Source organism: Phaseolus vulgaris, chromosome 2, assembly GCF_000499845.2.
Source record: "Phaseolus vulgaris cultivar G19833 chromosome 2, P. vulgaris v2.0, whole genome shotgun sequence".
NCBI classification, from domain to species: domain Eukaryota; kingdom Viridiplantae; phylum Streptophyta; class Magnoliopsida; order Fabales; family Fabaceae; genus Phaseolus; species Phaseolus vulgaris.
Genome location: NC_023758.2, coordinates 45,790,563 through 45,812,440, shown reverse-complemented (window position 1 = coordinate 45,812,440; position 21,878 = coordinate 45,790,563). Strand labels below are relative to the sequence as shown.

Genomic DNA, 21,878 nt, shown 5'->3' with positions numbered 1-21,878 from the left:
TTTTCGAAAGTCCTTTCAGCAGACCAAAGAATAAACCTGTTCTTTTACAGAGAAACAGATTCATTTTTGTGCAGTATCCTGATTTTAGGAGAAAACTCTAAAAAGCTTTTGGAAAAACTTTTAACCACTTCATGTGCTTATTCTAGGCTTGGTTAGGCATCTAGGATAGATCATGTAGCAAAAGGCAACCTTACACATACACAAGCCTACATGCAAGATCATCTAAACCTATTACAAACTACAAAGCAAGCTAGTTATTTTCTACATCAAACACACACTAACAATAGGTAGAGAAGAGGCTTCATCCATCTTCAACAGATTTGTCTCGCGTTTCTTTCCTCGTTAACAGTAAAAACCCCGAAACAAACACAGCGTTAAGCTATATCCTAATGATATGGCACTTTCTTACTCCTTTACAATCCTTAACAAATACATGCACTTATACTTTGTTTGCATTAGAGGGTGGAAAAGAGAGTGAATTTGAAATTATTTGAATGGAAAGTGTAAAGAAAGTTAGGCTGCGTTGGTTCAGGACGAAAAAATGAAAGAAATTACTGTTTTCGAAGAAAGCACAAACATTAATACACATAAAGACAAAAGTACACGAAAATAAAATAAATAAAAATTTGCTCAAAACTTTCTTCGTTGGATAGCGAAGAAAGTTGCAATTCACTAAATAATATATATTTTTTAATTGTAATTTACTTTCTTAACCTTTTCATTTTACATTTAAATTATTATTCTTTTTATTTAAAATAAAATTATAATTTAAATATAAAATATAATCAAAATTATAAAAAATAACATAATTAATCATATTATATATAATAAATTATAAATATAAATAATAATAATAATAATAATTTTTTTAATAATATAGAAATAAATTTATATAATAACTATATTAATTACAAAAAAGTAAAGATAAAAATAATATTATTATTTAATATAAAAATAAGTTTTTATCAAATATTTATAATTATTAATATTTAAATAACATTTTAATGAAAATAATTTTAATTTATAAATAAATAAATCAAATTAATTTTTTAACAATTTTTAGATATAAGGGTAAATTTGTAAACTTACATTCTTATCAATTAAAAAATATATAATTTCAATCATACCTATCACATCACTCACAAACTTTCATAAACTTTCCCTACACTTTCCACTCTTAAGGATAATTTGACACCCAATGCTCCAAATTACATCTCCTTTATGTCTATTATTTTACCAAAATACCCCTATCACATAAGTAATCCAAAGTTGTAATTTGGAGCAAAAGAAAAATGGGGTGTCAAAAAATCATTTTTCTTACCTTAATCCAAACACCCCAACTTTCTTTACACTTTCCCTTCAAATCATCTCAAATCCACTCCCTCATCCAAACAAAGCATTAGGGTGTTTAGATTAAGATAAATAAAGTGAAAAGTGTGGGAAAAATTTATAAAAGTTTGTGAATGATGTGATGGATGTGACTGAAATTATATATATTTTTAATTGATAAAAATGTAAGTTTACATATTTATCCTTATATTTAAAAATGGTTAAAAATTAATTTGATATATTTTTTTATAAATTATAATTATTTTTAATTAAAATATTATTTAAATATTTATAATTATAAATATTTGATAAAATTTATTTTTATATTAAATAATGTTATTATTTTTATCTTTCCTTTTTTAATTAATATAATTATTATATAAATTTATTTTTTAATTATTAAAAAATATATTTATTTTTATTATGATTATTTATATTTATAATTTATTATATATAATATGATTAAATATGTTTTTATAATAATTATTTTTTTATAATTTTGATTATATTTTTTACATTTAAATTTTAATTATATTTTAAATAAAAATAATAATCATTTAAATTTAAAATAAAAAGAGTAAAAAAGTAAATTAAGGTTACTAATTATAAAATATACAAATATACAACTTTGTTCGCACATTTGTGAAGAAAGTTTTGCAAGAATTTTTTTTTTCGATTTGTGTGTATTTTTGTTTTTATTGTAAACAGTATTTCTGTGCCTTTCTGCACTTTGAAACAAACGCAGCCTAAAGTTATAGCCAAACTCACAACTCAATTTTTTAAGCTTATAAGAACCAATCATGACACCAAATTTGGTCTAGTACATTATTCTCTTCCATAAAAAAACTCAATAGCATAAGCTAGGTATAGTCTAGGGACATTATTAAAGAAACTCTATATATTTCCTATGCATGAAGTGATGTAACATACACATAAGAGAATAAGAAACATCTCTTCTTCTTACCTTTTTTTTTATCATTTTCTTATATGGTATCAGAGCACCATTTTTATCTCTAAATAAAAAATCATGTATGGCAAATAAGGCATCAGTAACAAGTCCGATAGAAACCTCGTATAAGGCTTCAACAATTGGCAAATGTTATTTACTCGCTCAACAATAACGGTAAAAGTGACACGTTTGTTAGCTCGACAGGTCTGTTTGCCCATAACTCCTCTTCTAATTCTGCTTTTACGAAACCATGGATTTTGGATAACGGAGCAACCGATCACATTTCAAATGTTAATCTGCCCACAGGCTCAACTGCGCCCATCTCATCTACAACCACAATTAAATTCAATGACAAAATCACTCTCAAAGATGTTCTTTGTGTTCCTTCTTTTAACCAGTCCACTAAATTATTGTGTCGTTTTTACTCCACATGATTGCGTTTTGCAGGACTTGGCTACGGGGAGGATGATTGGCTCGGGTAAACAACACGCAGGCTTATACTACATGTCGCCTTTTCCAAACCAAGTCCACGCATATCAAATATCGACCGACCCTAATTTATGACACAAGCGCCTCGGACATCCTTCTCCGGCGTGTCTACAACTTGTATCTTCCTTACTACCTATCCCTATCAGTAAAAATCTCATTCTCATTCATAATAATTGTAGTGTTTATCCCAAAGCTAAACACACAAGGCTACCCTTTCATTTAAGCACAATAAAATCTCATTCTCCATTTAATCTATTGCATTGTGACATTTGGGGTCCTCATAAAACCCCAACTCATTTTGGAAAATGTTTTTTTCTCAGTATAGTCGATGACTATACTAGATGTACTTGACTATTTCTTATGAATCACAAATCTAAAACTCAACATCTCTTAGAGTCATTCATTACATTTGCACAAAATCAATTTCAGGCATATATTAAAACCATCCGCGTTGACAACGGACTGGAATTTATTTCAATGTATGATTTTTTTTCTCAAAAAAGGTATTGAATGTCAACGCACTTGCGTCTACACTCCTCAACAAAATGGAGTAGTAGAACGCAAACATAGACACGTTTTAAACACAGCACGAACCCTCTTATTTCAGTCCAATTTACCATTAGAATTTTGGGGAGAATGCGTTTTAACCGCCACATATATCATTAATCGTTTGTCATCACCTTTACTAAAAAATAAATCACCTTTTGAGCTACTATATAATCAACCACCTTCATTTTCTCACCTAAAAACCTTTTGGTTGCCTTTGATCCGCGCGCCCGAAAATGCATCTTCGTTGGTTATCCTCACAATAAAAAAACATACAAATTATTTGATATAGATGCAGACACTTTTTTTTACAAGTCGGGATGTCATCTTCCATGAAAGTTTTTTCTCATTCTGCCAACAGTCAAATACACAATCCTCACCTCCATTACAAGTTATTTTGCCCACTATTGACATTGACTTACCCACTCCTGTCCAACATTCACTCGATCAACCTTCTTCTCTTACTCATCACAATGCACCTGAATCTTCATCAAACCAACATTTTTCTCCTACTCGTCACAATACACCTGAACCTCCATCAAACCAACCCTCTTCTCCTACTCGTCACAATGCACCTGAACCTCCATCAAACCAACCTTCTTCTCCTACTCGTCATAATACACCTGAACCTCCAATAGACCAACCTTCTTCTCCCATGCCAAGAAGTCTAACACCCATTACCAAACCTTCTCCATCCGACCTTCTTGTTCGACGATCCAGTCGCACATCAACCCTACCTTCCTGGCTTCAAGACTACGTAACGGGATCCCAAGCCAATCATTCGACCACTGCCCAAGACCGGTCGAATGTAACCAGGTATCCTATGCATCATTTTCTTTCTAATTCACGATTTTCTTCTACACATAGTGCATATCTTGCTAACATCACAGTCACCAAAGAACCTTACACTTATGCTCAAGCTATCCTTGATCCAAATTGGCAAAAAGCAATGGACGAAGAGCGTTCCGTCTTGCAGCTAAATCAAACGTGGACCTTGACATCATTACCCACTGGGCAGAAACCCATCGGATGCAAATGGGTCTATAAAATAAAGTACAACTCAGATGGTAAGTCGACAGATATAAGGCGCGCCTTGTCGCAAAGGGTACACTCAGATTGAAGGTGTCGACTATTCTGAAACTTTTTTACCAACAGCAAAATTAACAACTTTGAGGTGTCTCCTCACCATTGCAACAGCTAGAAATTGGTTTACTCACCAGCTAGATGTGCAAAATGTCTTCTTACATGGCACATTGCATGAAATTATTTACATGGACTTGCCACCCGGGCATCATCGACAGGGGAGAACATTGTATGTCGACTCAACAAATTAAATCTGTAGAATTTCAACTGTCCAAGACACATTACTCTCTATTCACAAGACAGAATAACTCATCATTTACTGCCCTTTTGATTTATGTGGATGATATTCTTTTGACAGTAAATGATTTGACAGAAATTCAGCGTGTTAAAGATTGTCTATTACAACAATTTCGCATTAAAGATCTTGGAGACCTAAAATATTTTTTAGGGATTGAATTTTCCCGTTCCAAAGTTGGTATTTACATGTCCCAATGAAAATATGCGCTTGATATTTTGCAGGATACGGGACCCACAGGTGCTCGTCCAGACAAATTTCCAATGGATCAATACCTAAAACTCACACCAGACGATGGAGAGTTATTAAAGGATCCAGTCAAATACAGGCGACTCGTGCGACGATTGATATACCTCACGGTTACTCGGTCTGACATAGCATTTTCGATTCGGACCATAAGTCAATATATACAAGATCTATGGATGCCGCAATTTGAGTCCTAAAGTACATCAAAGGATCACCAGGACAAGGATTGTTATTGCCATCCGAAAACAATCTGACATTGACAGCTTATTGATATTCAAATTGGGGAGGTTGTCAGACAACTCAGAGATCAGTATCTGGATATTGCATTTTTCTTGGTTCTTCTATTATCTCATGGAAGTAAAAAAAAAAATAGACAAATGTATCGAGATCATCAGCGAAAGCAGAATACCCCGCGATGGGCAATACTTGTTTGGAGATAGTTTGGTTGCGATCTCTGTTGCATGATTTAAAGGTGTCAAGTAACTTGCCAGCTCAACTTTTTTGTGATAATCAAGCAGCATTACATATAGCAGCAAACCCAGTATTTCATGAACGCACAAAACACATTGAGATAGACTGTTACATTGTGCGAGAAAAATTACAAGCTGGGATAATCAGTACCGACACAGTATTGTATGCAATATTATACGATATTGTACCCAATTATATGTAATTAATTTAATAATGATAAAATCTCATGATTAATATCTTACCTAATTAGATTGTAATTTGGGGGAGAGAAACTCCCTATATATTTCTTATACATGAATTGATGTAACATACACATAAGAGAATAAGAAACATCTTTTCTTCTCACATTTTTTTTATCATTTTCTTATAGACATATTGAGAAATTTTTTTAAAAACGCACATAAGATTTTATAGTCTACAAATAATTAAAAAAATTAAATCTTTATGTTTTCAGGCTGAATTGTTATCCTGATCACCTCTGGTGGGCTCTTCTTCATGAAGTGGAACTTCATTCTCAAAGGTTATATCTATTTGTCCTTCATCTTCAAACTTTTCCCAACGACCATTATTTCATATCTCTACATCATCAACTGAAAGAATGGTAATGGTAAAGGGTGAGCAAAGCATGAACTATATCAAGTTGGAATGTCTATGGCAGAATAATATCTCCCCTCCTCTCAATCCTGTCAAAGATAATATAAGTGTTATCTATAAAGGACTATAATGAAAAAATGTTTTGAAAAATCAAATTCATTAAATATATTTTGGTTTACCAAGATTACAAACTATCGTGTCTAGGCGTCTCACAACAAGTCTGTAGTTCAAGCATAAAAATTATATAAAAATATGGTAAAAAAATTATATACCATTGTAATGTCACGGCGAGAACTAAAACCACTGCTAATCTCCTCCTCCCAGCGTCAACTACAAACCCCTCTACCCTTGGGCCTCCGACGAGCTCCTCGCGGAAACCTCGACCTTGACCTCCTTTTCTGACTAGAGGGATCATCTAGACAGCGAACCTGGATGTAAGGGTAGAGCCTTCGGGAGAAGGCATGACGCCTATATCTCCGTTTGCCCCTGCACAGCAATGCAGAAAAATCATACCTTTAATGTACTAAAACACGAAAAACGAGATATTAAGTAATAACAATTGTCAAATTATATACCATTGTAGTGCCATGGCGAGAACTAAAACCACTGCTAATCTCCTCCTCCCAGCATCAACTACAAACCCCTCTACCCTTGGGCCTCCGACGAGCTCCTCGCGGAAACCTCGACCTCGACCTCCTTTTTTGACTGGAGGGATCATCTAGACAGCGAACCTGGATGTAAGGGTAGAGCCTTCGGGAGAAGGCATGACGCCTATATCTCCGTTTGCCCCTGCACAGCGGGCGAACCTGTCTGCGTTGATAATCGTTCGAATGGTGGGGAACCATTCTTCTTCTACCAGACAGTGTTCAAACGTATTGGACAACGCCTTCCCTTCACCAGCTTCGAGAGGAAACTCCTCACGGAGATCAACGTGGTCCCAGCCCAGCTACACCCTAACAGCTGGGCCTTCAGCATTCTTTGCAGTCACTTTAGGCATTTCCCTCAGTGGACGTCTTCTTACACTTCTTCGAGGCTAAGAGTCCTGGAAAGAATCTTTGGGTCAGCTTCAGCGGGATAGCTGAAAGGATAATCCTGACCTTCTTTCAGCAATGTTCAGAGAGAAATTCTTCATGGTGTGCAATTCTAAAGTTGGCCCCACAACCTTGGATGACTTCCCCTTATACTGGGTAGGGAAATTGAAACTAAAAAGGATAAATAAGATAAATATGTAAAATAAATAATACATTCCAAAAAAAAAAGGATTTTGAAAAATAAAATTCGAAAATATATTTAAAAAAACAAAAAATTGAAAACATATTCTATAATGAAAAGCTGTTTTGAAAAGTCAAATCCATAAATATATTTTGGTATACCAAAATTACAAACTACATAAAGCCTTTGACAACTAAGTCTGCAACCCAAGCAAGCTCTGCAACATAAACAAACATTTCAGAATCAGATTTTCCCTATGAACATCTTTTGTAAAAGAAAATTATATAAGAAGATGGTAACAAAAATGAAGATGTCTATATTCTCTTGTTTAAAATTACATAACTCCATTATACAGAGGAAATATAATATGTAGGGATACACTAATAATGAGATTTTATCATTATTAAATTAATTGCATATAATTGCGTACAATATCGTATAATAATTGCATACAATAATTGCGTATAACCAACTTGTGTCGTAGTGTAAAAAAATGTTCCTTACCCAGTGCCTTTGTACTGGTATTGTTTCGATACATAGGACTTGATTATCCCGACTTGTAATTTTTTTTCGCATAATGTGACAGTCCATTTCAATGTGTGTTTGTGAGTTCATGAAATATTAAGTTTGCTGCTATATGTAATGGTGTTTGATTGTCACAAAAAAATTGAATTGACAACATACATGGCATCTTTAAGTCATGCAGCAGATATCACAACCAAACTATCTTCAAACAAGTATTTAAAAATATATTTTAAGTCTCCAGGATCTTTAATGAGAAATTGTTGGAATAGACCGTTTTTAACGCTGAATTTTTGTGTCAAAAGAATATCGTCATATATCAAAAAGACAGTAAATGATGAGTTATTATGTCTTGTGAATAGAGAGTAGTCCGTCTTACACTGCTGAAATCCAAAATGTTGAAATTTTTTTGTCTGAGATGCCTGTTTGAGACCATAAAGGGATTTGTTGAGTTAACATACAATGTTTTCCCCTTGTCAATGATGTCGGGTGACAAGTCCATGTAAATAATTTTGTGCAATTTGTCATGTAAGAAGATAATTTACACATCTAACTGGTGAATAAACCAATTTCTGACTGCTGCAATGGTGGGGAGACACCTTGTTAAGTTCGAGTGTACCTTTTGCGACAAGTTGTACTTTATTTTATAGACCCTTTTGCATCCGATGGGTTTCTGCACGGCGAATAACGTGTCAAGGTCCACTTTTTATTTAGCTGCAAGGTGGAAAGCTCTTCGCTCATTGTTTTTTGCCAATTTGGATCAATGATAGCTTAAGCTCTTTGGTGGTTGTGGTGTTAGCAAGATATGCATTATGTGTAAAAGAAAATCGTGAATTAGAAAGAAAATGATGCATAGGATACCTAGTTCCATTCGACCGATCTTGGGAAGTGGTCGAATGATTGGCTTGTGATCCCATGAAGTCAAGAAGGTGGGGTTGATGTGCGACTTAATCGTCGAACATGAAGGTCGGTTTGAGAAGATTCAGGTGCATTGTGACAAGTCAGAGAAGAAGGTTGGTTTGTTAGAGGTTTAGGTGCATTGTGACGAGTAGAAGAAAAATAAGGTTGATCGATTGGACAGAAGTGGGTAAATCAATGTTAATAGCGAACAAAATATCTTGTAATGGAGGTATGGATTGCGGTTGAGACCGTTGGTAATATGGGAAAACACTTTCAAGAAAGATGACATCCCGACTTATAAAAAAAATGACTGCATATATATCAAATAATTTGTATCTTTTTTTATTGGGAGGATAATCAGACGCATTGTCGAGCGCGCAACTCTTTTGAAAAGTCAAATCCATAAATATATTTTTTATACCAAATTTTAACATCAACACTACTGAAATCCATAAATATATTTTGGTATATCAAGATTTTCACATATCTCAAATTTTTATTTATTATATTTCAATGTTAATGAACATGTAGATGATTAAATACTATAGATTTTTAGTAGTTAGATAATAATTTTTCATGTTTCATTGTTTATTTGAGATTTAAATTTAGCATAATCATTTGATGTAGATTAATTTCATGCTTATTCAATTTATTTAAATTTTATCGGCAATGATAGATGAAAGATGTGAAAACATTAAAATCAAACTATGATTACAATATTTACATGTATTTTTTTTTAAGATTTTGCTTATTCAAACTAATGTACACCTATAGGATAATTGTTATATGAAGTGAGCCAATGAAACTAATTTACAAATTTTATATTGGTCATCCCATTTCAATCAACTTTGCCAGGGAAAGAAGGGAGAAAATGCTAACTTAAAATTTGACATAGTAAACTAAATAAATTTACTTACATGATTTTGACATACTTGTTAAAAATATTAAATTTTTATTATGCATAATAATCAATACTATACCTCCTAAAAGCAATTAAGATTACACTATAAGTATATTAGTTAAATACATGACATTCAATTGTTTATTTTTATAATAATTATTTTAAATTATATTTATGATAAATTTAATTAATTTTAAAAATATATCAATGCTTATGTTAAATTAAATTGTATAAATAAATATATTTTTTATGAACAATCCACCAGTATTTTAATATTTCATTTTAGACTAATGTTTACTTCATTTGACTAATTATCAAACTATTCTAATAGTTTATTTCTTGAAAAAATACACTAAGAAGTAAACAAATAAAATTTAAGAAGAGTATTGAATCATATTATTAACTCATATTTATTTGAAAGTTTCCCTTGTGTTTAATTTTTTTTTTGGAAAACTATTCACTTTTCACATAACTTTCTTTTTATATAATCTATTTATATTTTATTTTTTGATGTGTTAAACCAAGCATTGTAGTATATGAGTACATTAACCTTTTTTAGTAACAAAAAGATGTAAAATAAATTTAAATTTAAAGTTAGTTGATTGATCAACTTTAATTTAAAGTTATTAAATTTGCATGATACTTAAATTAAATCAATAATAAATACACTTTTACCTTTTACTTTACATTTTTTTTTCAATTTATAAAAAAAAAATCCATCGCACTATAAATCATGAGTCCCAACAACTTATTATTTTTAATTAGAAAAATTATCACAATTAATATTATAAAATATAGTTAAAATCTATATTTTTTTACACAAACAGAATACGTAATAATTAAGACAAGATTGGAGATAATTATATTTTTTTCCAAAGTTTAGTAAAAAAATGCTGAAACCAGGATGTGCTTCATATCTACGTTATGAAAAGAAAAATTAAACAAACTTAAGAATAATTAGTTGGAGAGTCAAATAAGATAAACATTTTATATTAATATGCATATACAGGTTGGAGTTTATTTAGGTAGATTAGATTACTATATTTTTATAAAAAAAACTAACTTTTTAATAATAAATTCACAATTCATATTTCTTTACAAATAATTGACGTGTTTTGAACCTATTTAATATTTCAGTTAAATTGAAACAAACAGTTTTAAATAAAAAAAAAAACAAACACGGATGTTTTTAAAAATATAAAATATTCAATTGAAACCTTTAAAATTGTGCAACACATGTAAATCAATTCCGTAACCTATTGTTTTAGCAGATTATTTAAAATGAACTTTAAAAAATAATATTATATTCAGATTTTTAAAATTGAATACAGAAATAAAAAAGAACACTTTAGTCTTAATTTGATTATATTCTTTAAATCACCCTCCTAATGATGATTACGAGTGGTTTTTATCATAAAGTCGCAAATGAGATCCACCTAATAAAAGCAATTAGAGTATTAAAATATGATTCTGGGTACTTAAAAACTGTCACAACTTTTGCTTGCGTGTGTGCACACGTTAAACCCCCCATTCTATTATTCAGTGTCGTTGACTTGAAACGTGCCCTAGATTAAGAAGAACTAATCAAAAACGTAACCTCAGTTATTATTATTTTTGAAGGAGTATAATTTACTTACTCAGAAATCGATAATTTGCTTTAAAAATTCTATATTTTAGGGAGAATAATTATAGTGAATATATTGAAAATAAAAAAGGAAAAGATACGTGTTTAAATGGGGAGAATAAGAATGATTTAGCATGGATGGAAGAGATTGTGGTTCACTACTTTATTGTCCACATCATCGAATCATAGAATAAACTTTATAACTATATAATAATAATAATAATAATAATAATAATAATAATAATGATAATAATAATAATAATAGCTCAGAACCCTGTTTTCTTCTCTCATAATTCACTTATAAATTCCCGCCCTCTAATATCAGTATTAGTCTTTTGTCTGCACTATATAATTCTTTAATTATCCTAAAATAACCGTAGTTTAATTTGATTAAAAAGGGGAAATAATTAATATTTTAAAAATTTGAATGAATATTTTAGAGATTATAGTGCATATTATTTTCCCGAAGCAGAGGTAATAAATTGCTTCCATTTTGATTCCAAGAGAAGAGATAGCTACGAAGCTAAGCTTCTCTAAGCTGTGTCCCACCGAGTGAACCAGACAAACACCCTCCTCCGCTCACTCTTCTCCTCTTCTCCTTCTCCCACTCACCGCCAATTCTTCAACCCTAATACCCTTTTCTCTCTCTCTTCGCTCCTTCGATTTCTATCATTCCTCTGCCTTTCGCTCCTTCAGGCCACCGCCATGGCAGTCCTCGGGCGAACTACCACCGCCTACACGCACCGCCACTTACCGCGACGCCACTTCGATGGGCAAACCAAAGCCTCTGCTCCCAACACTTTCTCATGCTCTAACTGGGATTCTGCTAAGAAGCTTTCTCCCACGCAGAGGATTGTCACACGTGGCGGTAGAGTGATTGTTGCTGCGAGCCCTCCCACTGAAGACGCTGTAGTTGCCACTGACCCACTCACCAAGCAGGATCTTGTTGATTATCTCGCCTCGGGTTGCAAGCCCAGGGAGAAATGGAGGTGTCCTTTTCACGTTTCGCCTTTCGCCTCTCTTTAACACTTGTTTTGCTATATAATTGTTTTGATGTGCTTCTTTCTGTTTTCATGTTTGCTTTTGGATTATTATTAATCATGCTCCTTCCCTCCGTTTTTATCACTTTTCTACTTTCGACATGGTCCACCACGCATTAAAGCTAACCAAGAACTGATTTGTGTCGTGCTTTCACTGCTCTAGCATTATTCTAACATGCAAAAATCCAACACTGAAGTAATCGATCCTGGGTGTACCATGTTACAACCTCTGGGCCAGGAGACTTTTTTTTTTCACTTTGAAGCTGTTGTAGAATATTTGAGATGGTTATTAATTAGTCTCCTTTGTAGAATGATACCATTGCGCTGAATTGGTTTATGGTTCGAATGTAATAAGTTTTGTTTTTTGGTCCTGCATTCATTTTCCATTTCCGTTTGCATTAATGAGACTATTGCTGGTCCCCCAAGTTTTGGTGTCGATCGAATACGTGTGCAACGAAGAGTATGTGTTTCATTTCAATAAGAACTATCTGTGACTGTAATTGCAGCTTTAACTTCGAGGTTTTTGCGGTCCAGCCACTGCCATTGCCTCTAACAGCCACACTTGTCTGTAATCAAGGATCACGATAAAACTGCAACCAAAACCATAATCACAACCATCATTTAAAACCCTTGGTTTAGACAATTATAAATGAAAGGAAAAAAAAAATCAAAATGCTTTAGCTGCTGAAGCAGTTATCCGCACTGTAGCAATGCTCAAATAGTCAGCCACACTGTAGTAATGCTCATTGTGGGCATATGCTCAAACACTCAGTTTTTTTGTTTGAAGAAACATATAAAGTAGCAGGAAATAATAGTTCTAAAGTGATGGGTAAAAGTGGACAGAGGAAAAACATTTTCCTTTGATCTCGTGTTTGTTTTTCACGAGGAGACCTTTATCTTTATATTTTGTTTCCTTGTTTGAGTTTGTGTTTTTAGTTAAGTTTATATAGCACCTCACTAGTTTTTTTGAAGGTTTAAAACTTGAGCTGTCTCTGATGTTGGTAACTACTTTGTATGTCTATAGGTGGTTAATTTTATTCATGTGGTCTTGCAGAATAGGTACTGAACACGAGAAGTTTGGTTTTGAGTTTGGAAGCTTGCGTCCTATGAAGTACGAGCAAATAGCAGAATTGCTGAATGGAATTGCCGAGAGATTTGACTGGGATAAAATAATGGAAGGTGATAAAATTATTGGACTCAAACAGGTAAGTTAAATTTGAATGAACAAGGATGTGAAGCATTTCTTTGACAATTACAATTTAATTCATTTGTTTAAATTGCATGCATTGTTACTGATGAAGATTTGAAGTTTTTTTGCACTTTATGTGAACCAGGGGAAGCAGAGCATATCATTGGAGCCTGGTGGTCAGTTTGAACTTAGTGGAGCCCCTCTTGAAACCTTGCACCAGACTTGTGCTGAAGTTAATTCACACCTTTATCAGGTAAGCCACAATTGTTAGAAGATCAGTTGTTTTGCTGTTAGAAAGAGAAAATTGTAATTTTCCATAGAATCATATTTTCTTCAGATAAGTCATTTAACTTATCATTGTAAGTTGTGACGTAATAGACAGCTAAATTTAATACTAGTTTGTTGTGTTTGATGTTTCTGTTATCTGATGAGTGATCCAATTTCCTTCAGATCTGTAATTATTTTCATATACTTGTGTTTATAGGTTAAAGCTGTTGCTGAGGAAATGGGAATTGGATTTTTGGGAATTGGTTTCCAACCAAAGTGGGGAATTGAAGACATACCTGTAATGCCAAAGGTAGTATTTTTCTTTCTATCCCTTTTTTTATGTGCTTGAAATGTTGAACACTTACTGATATCTATAAGCTTAAAATCTTCCTCAGACGTCACTTGCTGACTGCATCAGTTATTACTAGCCAGTCTAATAAAAGGATGACGTCATTTCATTTTAGTCGTCTTTTCAGGAATTCGGTTGGGTTTCCTCATTTCAGGATTAAATAGCTGTCCAATTTCAGTCATACCTATTCACTAGCTATCATAGTTGTTAAATAGCAGTTACGAGATAGGGCCCTAAAGGATTTGTGTGGAAGTTTTGACGCCCACTGCCACTTGCCTCCTTCTTTGTGCTGCATTCTGCCATTTCACGTTTTGTCGCTTTCTTGATGGATTTGGACCTTTTTTAGTCAAATTGTTTTGTGAATAGTTTCAAATAAGGTTTTTAAAACCTTTCTTCATTCTTCTGCGTTTTATCTTCTCCTACTCTCTCCTTGGCCGATTGTAGCTATTCTCCCTGTACCATCTGCTGGCAGTTCTAACTCCGACAACCCAAACTATGGCAACCACCATAGTTAAATCTCATCTTTCATTTTTTTTTAAATTTCGTATCTCTTATTCTTGCTTTTCTTCTGTTTTTTTAAGTTATTGTCACCTTTTTTTCTCATTTTTCTGATTTTCTTTTACCATTATTAACTATAATGATTAAAGACTATTGCAGCAAACATTTGTTTGCTGGACTCGAGTCCAGCCATGAATGACATATGGAATTTGGATTTTACTAGTGTATACTGCTTATACTTGGTCCACAGAACACAACACAAGGATTGGTAGATTAATTTGTAGATTGAATGAACATATATCCTTCTTTTAGGTTGCTTTTAGTAAGTCAAAGGCTTGTTGGATTTTGCAATCAATACTAGTAAATATTTCCTCTATGCTAAGTCACAATGTTGGAAACGCGTTAACATGAGCTACCTTTATCCGTTTATTTCACTGTAGTTGCTTTCGACTGAAAATTACAAATTTCTGTTTTTTCTATTTTTATTGATGTACTTAGGTTAAACTGTAGATTTACTAATGTAACCATTAGTACTTCTACACCAGAAATATTGTTATACCAAAGATCATGTCTTTGTTGGTGTTTTTTTTTTATAATTTCTTTATTATATGGGGAGTTCTGTCAGCAGTTCCTATTCTTTGTAGTAACTGAAAACGAGACAGTTCATTCTTGACCTTTGGTGGTTCAATTACCTGCTTTCTGACCATGTGTTGCCACAGGGAAGATATGATATTATGAGGAATTACATGCCTAAAGTTGGTTCTCTGGGGCTTGACATGATGTTCAGGACATGCACTGTACAGGTATAGATGCAATGATTTGCAAGCTGGCTTTTAACAAAGCCATCCTTCCTAATTTAAATGTGGTGAAAACAGTATCTTTTGACACAATATAAGCTTCTCTGATACTGGATAGTAATATATTTTTGCTTTTAATTTTATAGGTCAATCTGGACTTTAGTTCAGAAGCAGACATGATCAGGAAATTTCGTGCTGGCCTTGCCTTACAGCCTGTAAGAAATGTTAACATTTTTTAAAACTTTTCTTTTGTTAGGGAGTTTGTTCAATGCTGTGTGGTGTAATCAGTGTTATCTTTATGACAGATAGCAACAGCTCTTTTTGCGAATTCACCTTTTAAAGAGGGAAAGCCGAATGGTTTTGTCAGTATGAGAAGGTACGTAGAAGTTCTCATGCAGTCATTTCCTTTCACACTTTGCATTCTAAAGGTTCCTTATCCATTTTGTCGTATGATTGGAACAGCCATATTTGGACCGATACTGATAAGGACCGCACAGGCATGCTGCCTTTTGTCTTTGATGATTCTTTTGGGTAAGAGATTTTTCTGAATTATGAAGAATTAAGACTTAAACTGTTATTTTGAAGCCTTCTGAGTCTAGGCTTCATTCATTGTGATTTTAAAGGAGGCATTGAAAATGGAACTTTTTATCCTTTTGCTGATTCTGTTGTCCTTCTTATTGACTTACAAAATACATGTATTGGGAAATATCTTCATTAAATGGTTAGGGGCATTTCAACTTTTGAGATCTAAGATTCTGATGCCATGAAGATATGAAGAGTTAAGATATTTATTGGTTATTTCCCTAAAACTACTGTTGACCAGATATTAAAGGAGAGTTTGGGTGTGATGAAATTGTGTGCCACTGTTCTACTTAAGTATGATACACTGAATTTTTTACACTTTTGCCTCTGGAGTCTTTCTCGTACCATTATATACACATCATCCATCTTATTCCTTGATGTTTGGACTCTCCATGTTCATGTTTTATTTCTTTATTATTATTTTCTTCTATGACTTTTTTTTTACTCATGGTTTGACCAAATTTCAAGGGGTTAATAAACTGAATAATGTGCTTAAAAAAAATTCAAGCACTACTGTTTATTTTTTCTTATAAGAAAAAGGACTACCATGATGACTACATCAAGACTAAAGAATATGAAGAAATAACTCAGTACGCATAGAACATAATTTGTTGTTTTACTGGTGTTTGATGAATTTAGATGGGTATATTTTGGGTAAGATGCTGATAATTTTATTTTTTTTGAGTAAGATAGAACAGAATATTTCAGATAGAATTTAGAGATCAGAAATCCTTTATTATTCAAAACAATGTAGTACATAGTTTCCATATCTTCTACATATATAGACTATTGATAGACTTAATGGAGATTGGTTCCCAGGCTATTATTAATTGAGTGCTACTCCCTAGGGACCAATACCCATGAATTATAAATGCATATTATCAGTTGATACATGACGATACTATTTTTTGAGTGCATTAACTATTAATATTTCCAACAATGCTGGATTTATCTTTAGCAAACATCATTATTATTTTCTGTAATAGTTATTTGAGCTATGATAATTGTTGTATTGCGTCATCTCATCTAACATTCTGAATTACTTTTCCTTACAGTTTTATCAATTATGTGCAATGATTTGGTTAATTGTTTTTCTCCAATTTTCTAATTGCAGGTTTGAGCAGTATGTTGATTATGCTCTTGACGTTCCTATGTATTTTGTCTACCGGAAACATAGATATATCGATTGTACTGGAAAGACCTTCAGGGTTCCCATCTATCCTTAATATTATTGTAATTTAAGGCTATTTATTGTAGATCTGCCATTCATTATTGCAAAACTTGCTTTCCTTAAGCGCAGTGCATGTAAAGAATTGATTTTTTTTATTGCAGGACTTCTTGGCTGGAAGACTTCCTTGTATTCCTGGTGAATTACCAACTCTCAATGATTGGGAAAATCACTTGACAACTATATTTCCTGAGGTTAGTTTCTGTTGGTTTGACATTTTAGTTGGCAAAAATATTTCTTTTCAAATGATTTGCTGCATTTTCCTAGTTGTGTTATTACAAACCATTTTTCTTTCCAGGTCAGGCTGAAGAGGTATTTGGAGATGAGAGGTGCTGATGGAGGGCCTTGGAGAAGGTTATGTGCATTACCAGCACTTTGGGTGAGTGGCCTTTTTACTAGTTGTTCATTATGTTTGTAGTCACTTAGCCTTTGACATTTGGAAGTTCATTGTATTACTTGTCCACAACTCACATAAAAAATGGTACCGTATAGTGCAAACACTAGCATGTCGAAGTTGGGGTTGTAACTTAGCATTTAGCTTGTTCATGGAGGTGCTATGTTTTTAAAGAAGTAATGTTTTTAATAATAATTTTTGAAATTTTTGTTGAGGAAGTTACACATCTACTGTCTCAATTCTTGGAGTATTGCTTGTACATTTGGACAACATTACTCAATGACAATTGGTTTTGAGGTGAAAACTAAAATGGTATGAAAGCCTATAATCTATCGTGGCAAGTAAGCTATCTTGGTAGGCTTGGCACACCTCTGTGGAGGTGGAGGGGGAGTATCAGGAATGTCTCTGGTCGTCTATCTCAATCCTTGGGGTTATGTTGGGAAATTTAACTTAATTCCAATTGGTTTTAAGATGAAACCTAACAAGTTTATTGTCATGTATTTTATTTAAATTACCTTTGCTATCGATCCCTAAGTGATGTAGGACTTTTGGTATACATGAGCAAGTTCTTTTGTCAAAAGGGGATGCAGGGATTCCTAAGTGATGTAGGACTTTTGGTATACATGAGCAAGTTCTTTTGTCAAAAGGGGATGGAGGGTCTGGGCTCCCTGCCTGAGATGCCAACATTCTAACCATATTTGAAGTATTATCCACTTTTGAAGCTTGGACTTGACTTTGTCATGATTTTGTTTTTAAAATGTGTCTTGGTGAGTTAAGGGAAAAGGGTAGTATCATTGGCTCTCACTCAGTACTTGTTCTGGTATGTCCAGAATTCCCACATCAGTGTTATAGTCGATCCTAGATCCATTAAAAGGGTCACTCACCATGTTTTTTTTGTATCAAGCCCAATAGTCTTAAGGAAGTGTATTGGGAAAAACCCAAATCCCACATCATCTATTTATATTGTCAAAATGCAGTATATAAATGGGGATAATCTTCACTTTACAAATTTTTTTTGTAGGATTTTATTATACCCAATCCCCCTTTCTAAGATATTTTTAGTTGCTCAAACTCTTTATCTTTGCATGTATGCTCTTCACTTAATCTAATGAACTGCTTCAATAACAATTTAGTAACTAGCTAACTAATTTTCCTGATTGTGTCAGGTAGGGTTATTGTACGATGAAGCTTCTCTACAAAGTCTTTTGGATTTAACAGCTGATTGGACCCCAGAAGAAAGACAGATGTTACGGAATAAGGTAGCATCCTTAGTACCACTATTTTCATTTGTATTGCTATTATTCAACCCAAATGCACGGGTTATTAAGTTCAGTCCCAGAAATATTTTATTAATCTCGGACGTGTTCTCTCATGCAAAATATCTCTGGGATGGAAGAGTGGACTAACCCTTGTGCTGAAATATAATTAGAAAAGGGGGATAAGTGAGAACCGAAATCTTGACTTCATCATTTGGTCAAAGTGACCTTGAATCCTTGCAAAGTTATTTCATGATCGGTGCAACCGGAAAGATGGATAAAGGGGAGCTGTTTTACTTTTTTAAAAATTCTACTATTAGGTTCTTGAATTTCAGAGGACTCTGATTTAAGTCTCCTCCCCTCTCTCACACACATACACACAAACACACGGGGTAACGCATATATACTGCAAAGCCTAGAGATTTTCTTCTCGAGGATTGATATATACGTCAACCCAACGGTCAACGGTTGATTCTTACTATTGGACAGTTTATGTTTCAGCAATGACTATTTTCGTACTCTGTCTATACTAACCACTTGAGTCTATGGCAGGTTCCCGTAACTGGTCTAAAAACACCATTCCGAGACGGTTTGCTAAAGCATGTTGCTGAAGATGTTCTACAGTTGGCAAAGGTAAAAGCCTAAAAGGTGTGATTATTTTTGTTATTGCTGCTGTTTTCAATGTCGCTAAAGACATTGGGGTGCCTCCACAGGATGGCTTGGAGAGAAGAGGCTTCAAGGAATCGGGATTTTTGAATGAGGTTGCCGAGGTTGTTAGAACAGGTAATGTATTATTTGTAGGGTATATAGTACTGTGATTATGCAGGTTTAAGCCAATTTTTCGATTGCTTTTCGATATAGCGACTCGAGTTTTATTTCTTGAAATAAATTTTCTTTATATAGACCTATACATCGTGAAATAGATTATCTTTACTATGCCATGCTCGCATGCATGCACTTCATCATTGTTTTTTGTTGTTTTCATGAAAGGTTTTTTCTGTTTTGTTTAGTTTTTGACTAATGATCTTTGTGGTGGCAGGTGTCACTCCAGCTGAAAGGCTTCTGGAATTGTATCATGGAAAGTGGGAGCAATCCGTAGATCATGTCTTTGAGGAATTGCTTTATTAAGGGTGTCTTATCTTCCAAATGTCAGTGGAAAAGATTAATTATGTAATCTTTTGGTTATAGGAAATAATATATTTGTAATTTTTGCCTTGAGGTTTCTCATTACCTTTCTTGGAAACACGATCTGATCTTGCTGACATTTGATTCATGTCAAAATTTGGAAATCCATCGGCATATTCATTTTAACAAGAGCATCAATAGATCAAATGTTTGTGGTAGATTCAAAAACCTTTAATTTTTCTTTCCTTTAGGCTTAGACTCATTCAATTACCAGCTTTTTAAATTATTTTTTTACTATTTTCCTACATTGTTTAAACTTTGACTAATCTATGCTCCATTGAAAGATATATCTTAACAAACCAAAATATTAACTCCCATGTTTTTTGTTTTGTAACAAGTGATATCAGTCATCAGTCATCAGTCATAATGATGTTTTAGCTTTATTGAATGCTCTTGCGTAAGCAGTTCTTACTTCTAAATCATGATACCTTTCATGAACAGTAGTTTAGCCATTAGCATGGGACACACAGTACAGAATATCCTTTTCTGACTCTAAACGTGAATATCTTGAAACACAACTAGTTGGAGAACGAGGTGACTAGGTAGAGGTTGGTGATTTCTGTGGATAGAACATTCTATCTGTCATCTGAAACCTGATTTCATTAAATCAGAATTGATGGGCTACCTTATTAGCTTCATCCTGTCACTTGAAAACCATATATTCAACAGCACAACTCTATCTCTTTAAACCTCTTTTCTCATGCTACTGTTTTTTAATTTTATCTATTTTCACAGATTAAAACACACACTGATGAAAAATGTATTACATTCAAGTTCTTTCGTTTAGTAATGTCAATGAAAAATAGATTATTTCTATTTCAAAGTTTTTTTTAAAGCAAGACTTTTTTTTATCGTAGCTTTTTATTTATCATCAATTTAAATACGAAAACAATGATTACAAAGAGATTGTTTTACCTATTTGATTATAACAGAAATTGATTAAGTCTACAATTATTATTAAAATATTCTTCAGAGATAATTCAGTCTACAAACTCACAGTATATGTTGCAATTGGCTGAATTTGCAACCACCTTAAATCTTTTGTGTATGGTAGCTGTATGAGATGATATGATACATTCAGAACTTTTCCTTTCACATTTCCTTCTCTCTTATTTCATTAAATTACGAATCAAAATTTTCTCCACTTAGTATGTTTAATATAAACTCGTATGAAGACATAGATTTTTAATATATAAAATTATCATTTTTATTATTGACCTTGCGCATTAAGACACTATAGTAAAATCTTAAGTGTTCAAATTAATGTAATCGTTAACGATTCTCATTTACAGTTTCTCATTCGAAAAAGAAGGGTAAACAATCTCTCCAACAGCTGGTGATATTCCATGAATGAATGACAGTGAATGGAAAATATTTGCTGTTTATAATTATTATTTTTGAGGGATTCCCACACCAATACCTAACTATTCTCTGTCAAGATGCTTAGGGATTTATATGACATACACATTTTAATTTTTTAGTGGATAACCGACAAGAGAACTTAAACCCTAATAAAAAAAAAGCTTGTAAACAAGAAGTGAAACTCCCAAATTATTGCATGATATGAAATCATGATTTCAACAAAATTTCACTAAAAAAATTCTCTTAATTATGTTCTAACAATATGGGGGAGAATAATGATAGAAAGAGATGGCATTTCTTAACATTTCTCCAATAACATTTATTAGCATGTCTAAAAATAATATTAAAAAAAGAAATAAATGGTACTTAACTAGTTTTTTTTCTTCTAAAAATAGGAAAGTATAATTTTTTCACAATTAAACATTATAAAAAGAATACAGAGCATTTGTCTTTTAAAAAGTTGATATCTATCTTCACAACAAAGATTATAAAATAGATATAAAATATTTTAATCAAAACTAAAGATAAATAACACTTGGAATTTTCTTATAAAACTAAATCTTGCAAAAA

At 32.8% G+C, this 21,878-nt stretch overlaps 1 protein-coding gene across 1 annotated transcript; it reads left to right on the top strand.

Moving 5' to 3' along the window:
• Positions 1–11,490: 11,490 nt before the first annotated feature.
• LOC137812630 (glutamate--cysteine ligase, chloroplastic-like) lies at positions 11,491–20,104 on the top strand. Its single transcript, XM_068614753.1, has 15 exons — positions 11,491–12,150; positions 13,256–13,406; positions 13,536–13,643; positions 13,875–13,967; positions 15,224–15,307; positions 15,448–15,516; positions 15,607–15,677; positions 15,764–15,832; positions 16,998–17,091; positions 17,216–17,305; positions 17,410–17,490; positions 18,672–18,764; positions 19,314–19,394; positions 19,475–19,544; positions 19,801–20,104. The coding sequence occupies exons 1-15, from the start codon at positions 11,867–11,869 to the stop codon at positions 19,887–19,889; spliced, it is 1,527 nt and encodes a 508-aa protein (XP_068470854.1). The 5' UTR covers positions 11,491–11,866; the 3' UTR covers positions 19,890–20,104.
• The last annotated feature ends 1,774 nt before the right edge of the window (positions 20,105–21,878 follow it).

Coding starts and splice junctions, on each gene's coding strand:
- LOC137812630 (XM_068614753.1), top strand. CDS start 11,867: ATGGCAGTCCTCGGGCGAACTACCACCGCCTACACGCACCGCCACTTA. Junction 13,644..13,874: donor TTAATTCACACCTTTATCAG/GTAAGCCACAAT, acceptor TTGTGTTTATAG/GTTAAAGCTGTTGCTGAGGA. Junction 17,306..17,409: donor TGACAACTATATTTCCTGAG/GTTAGTTTCTGT, acceptor TTTTCTTTCCAG/GTCAGGCTGAAGAGGTATTT.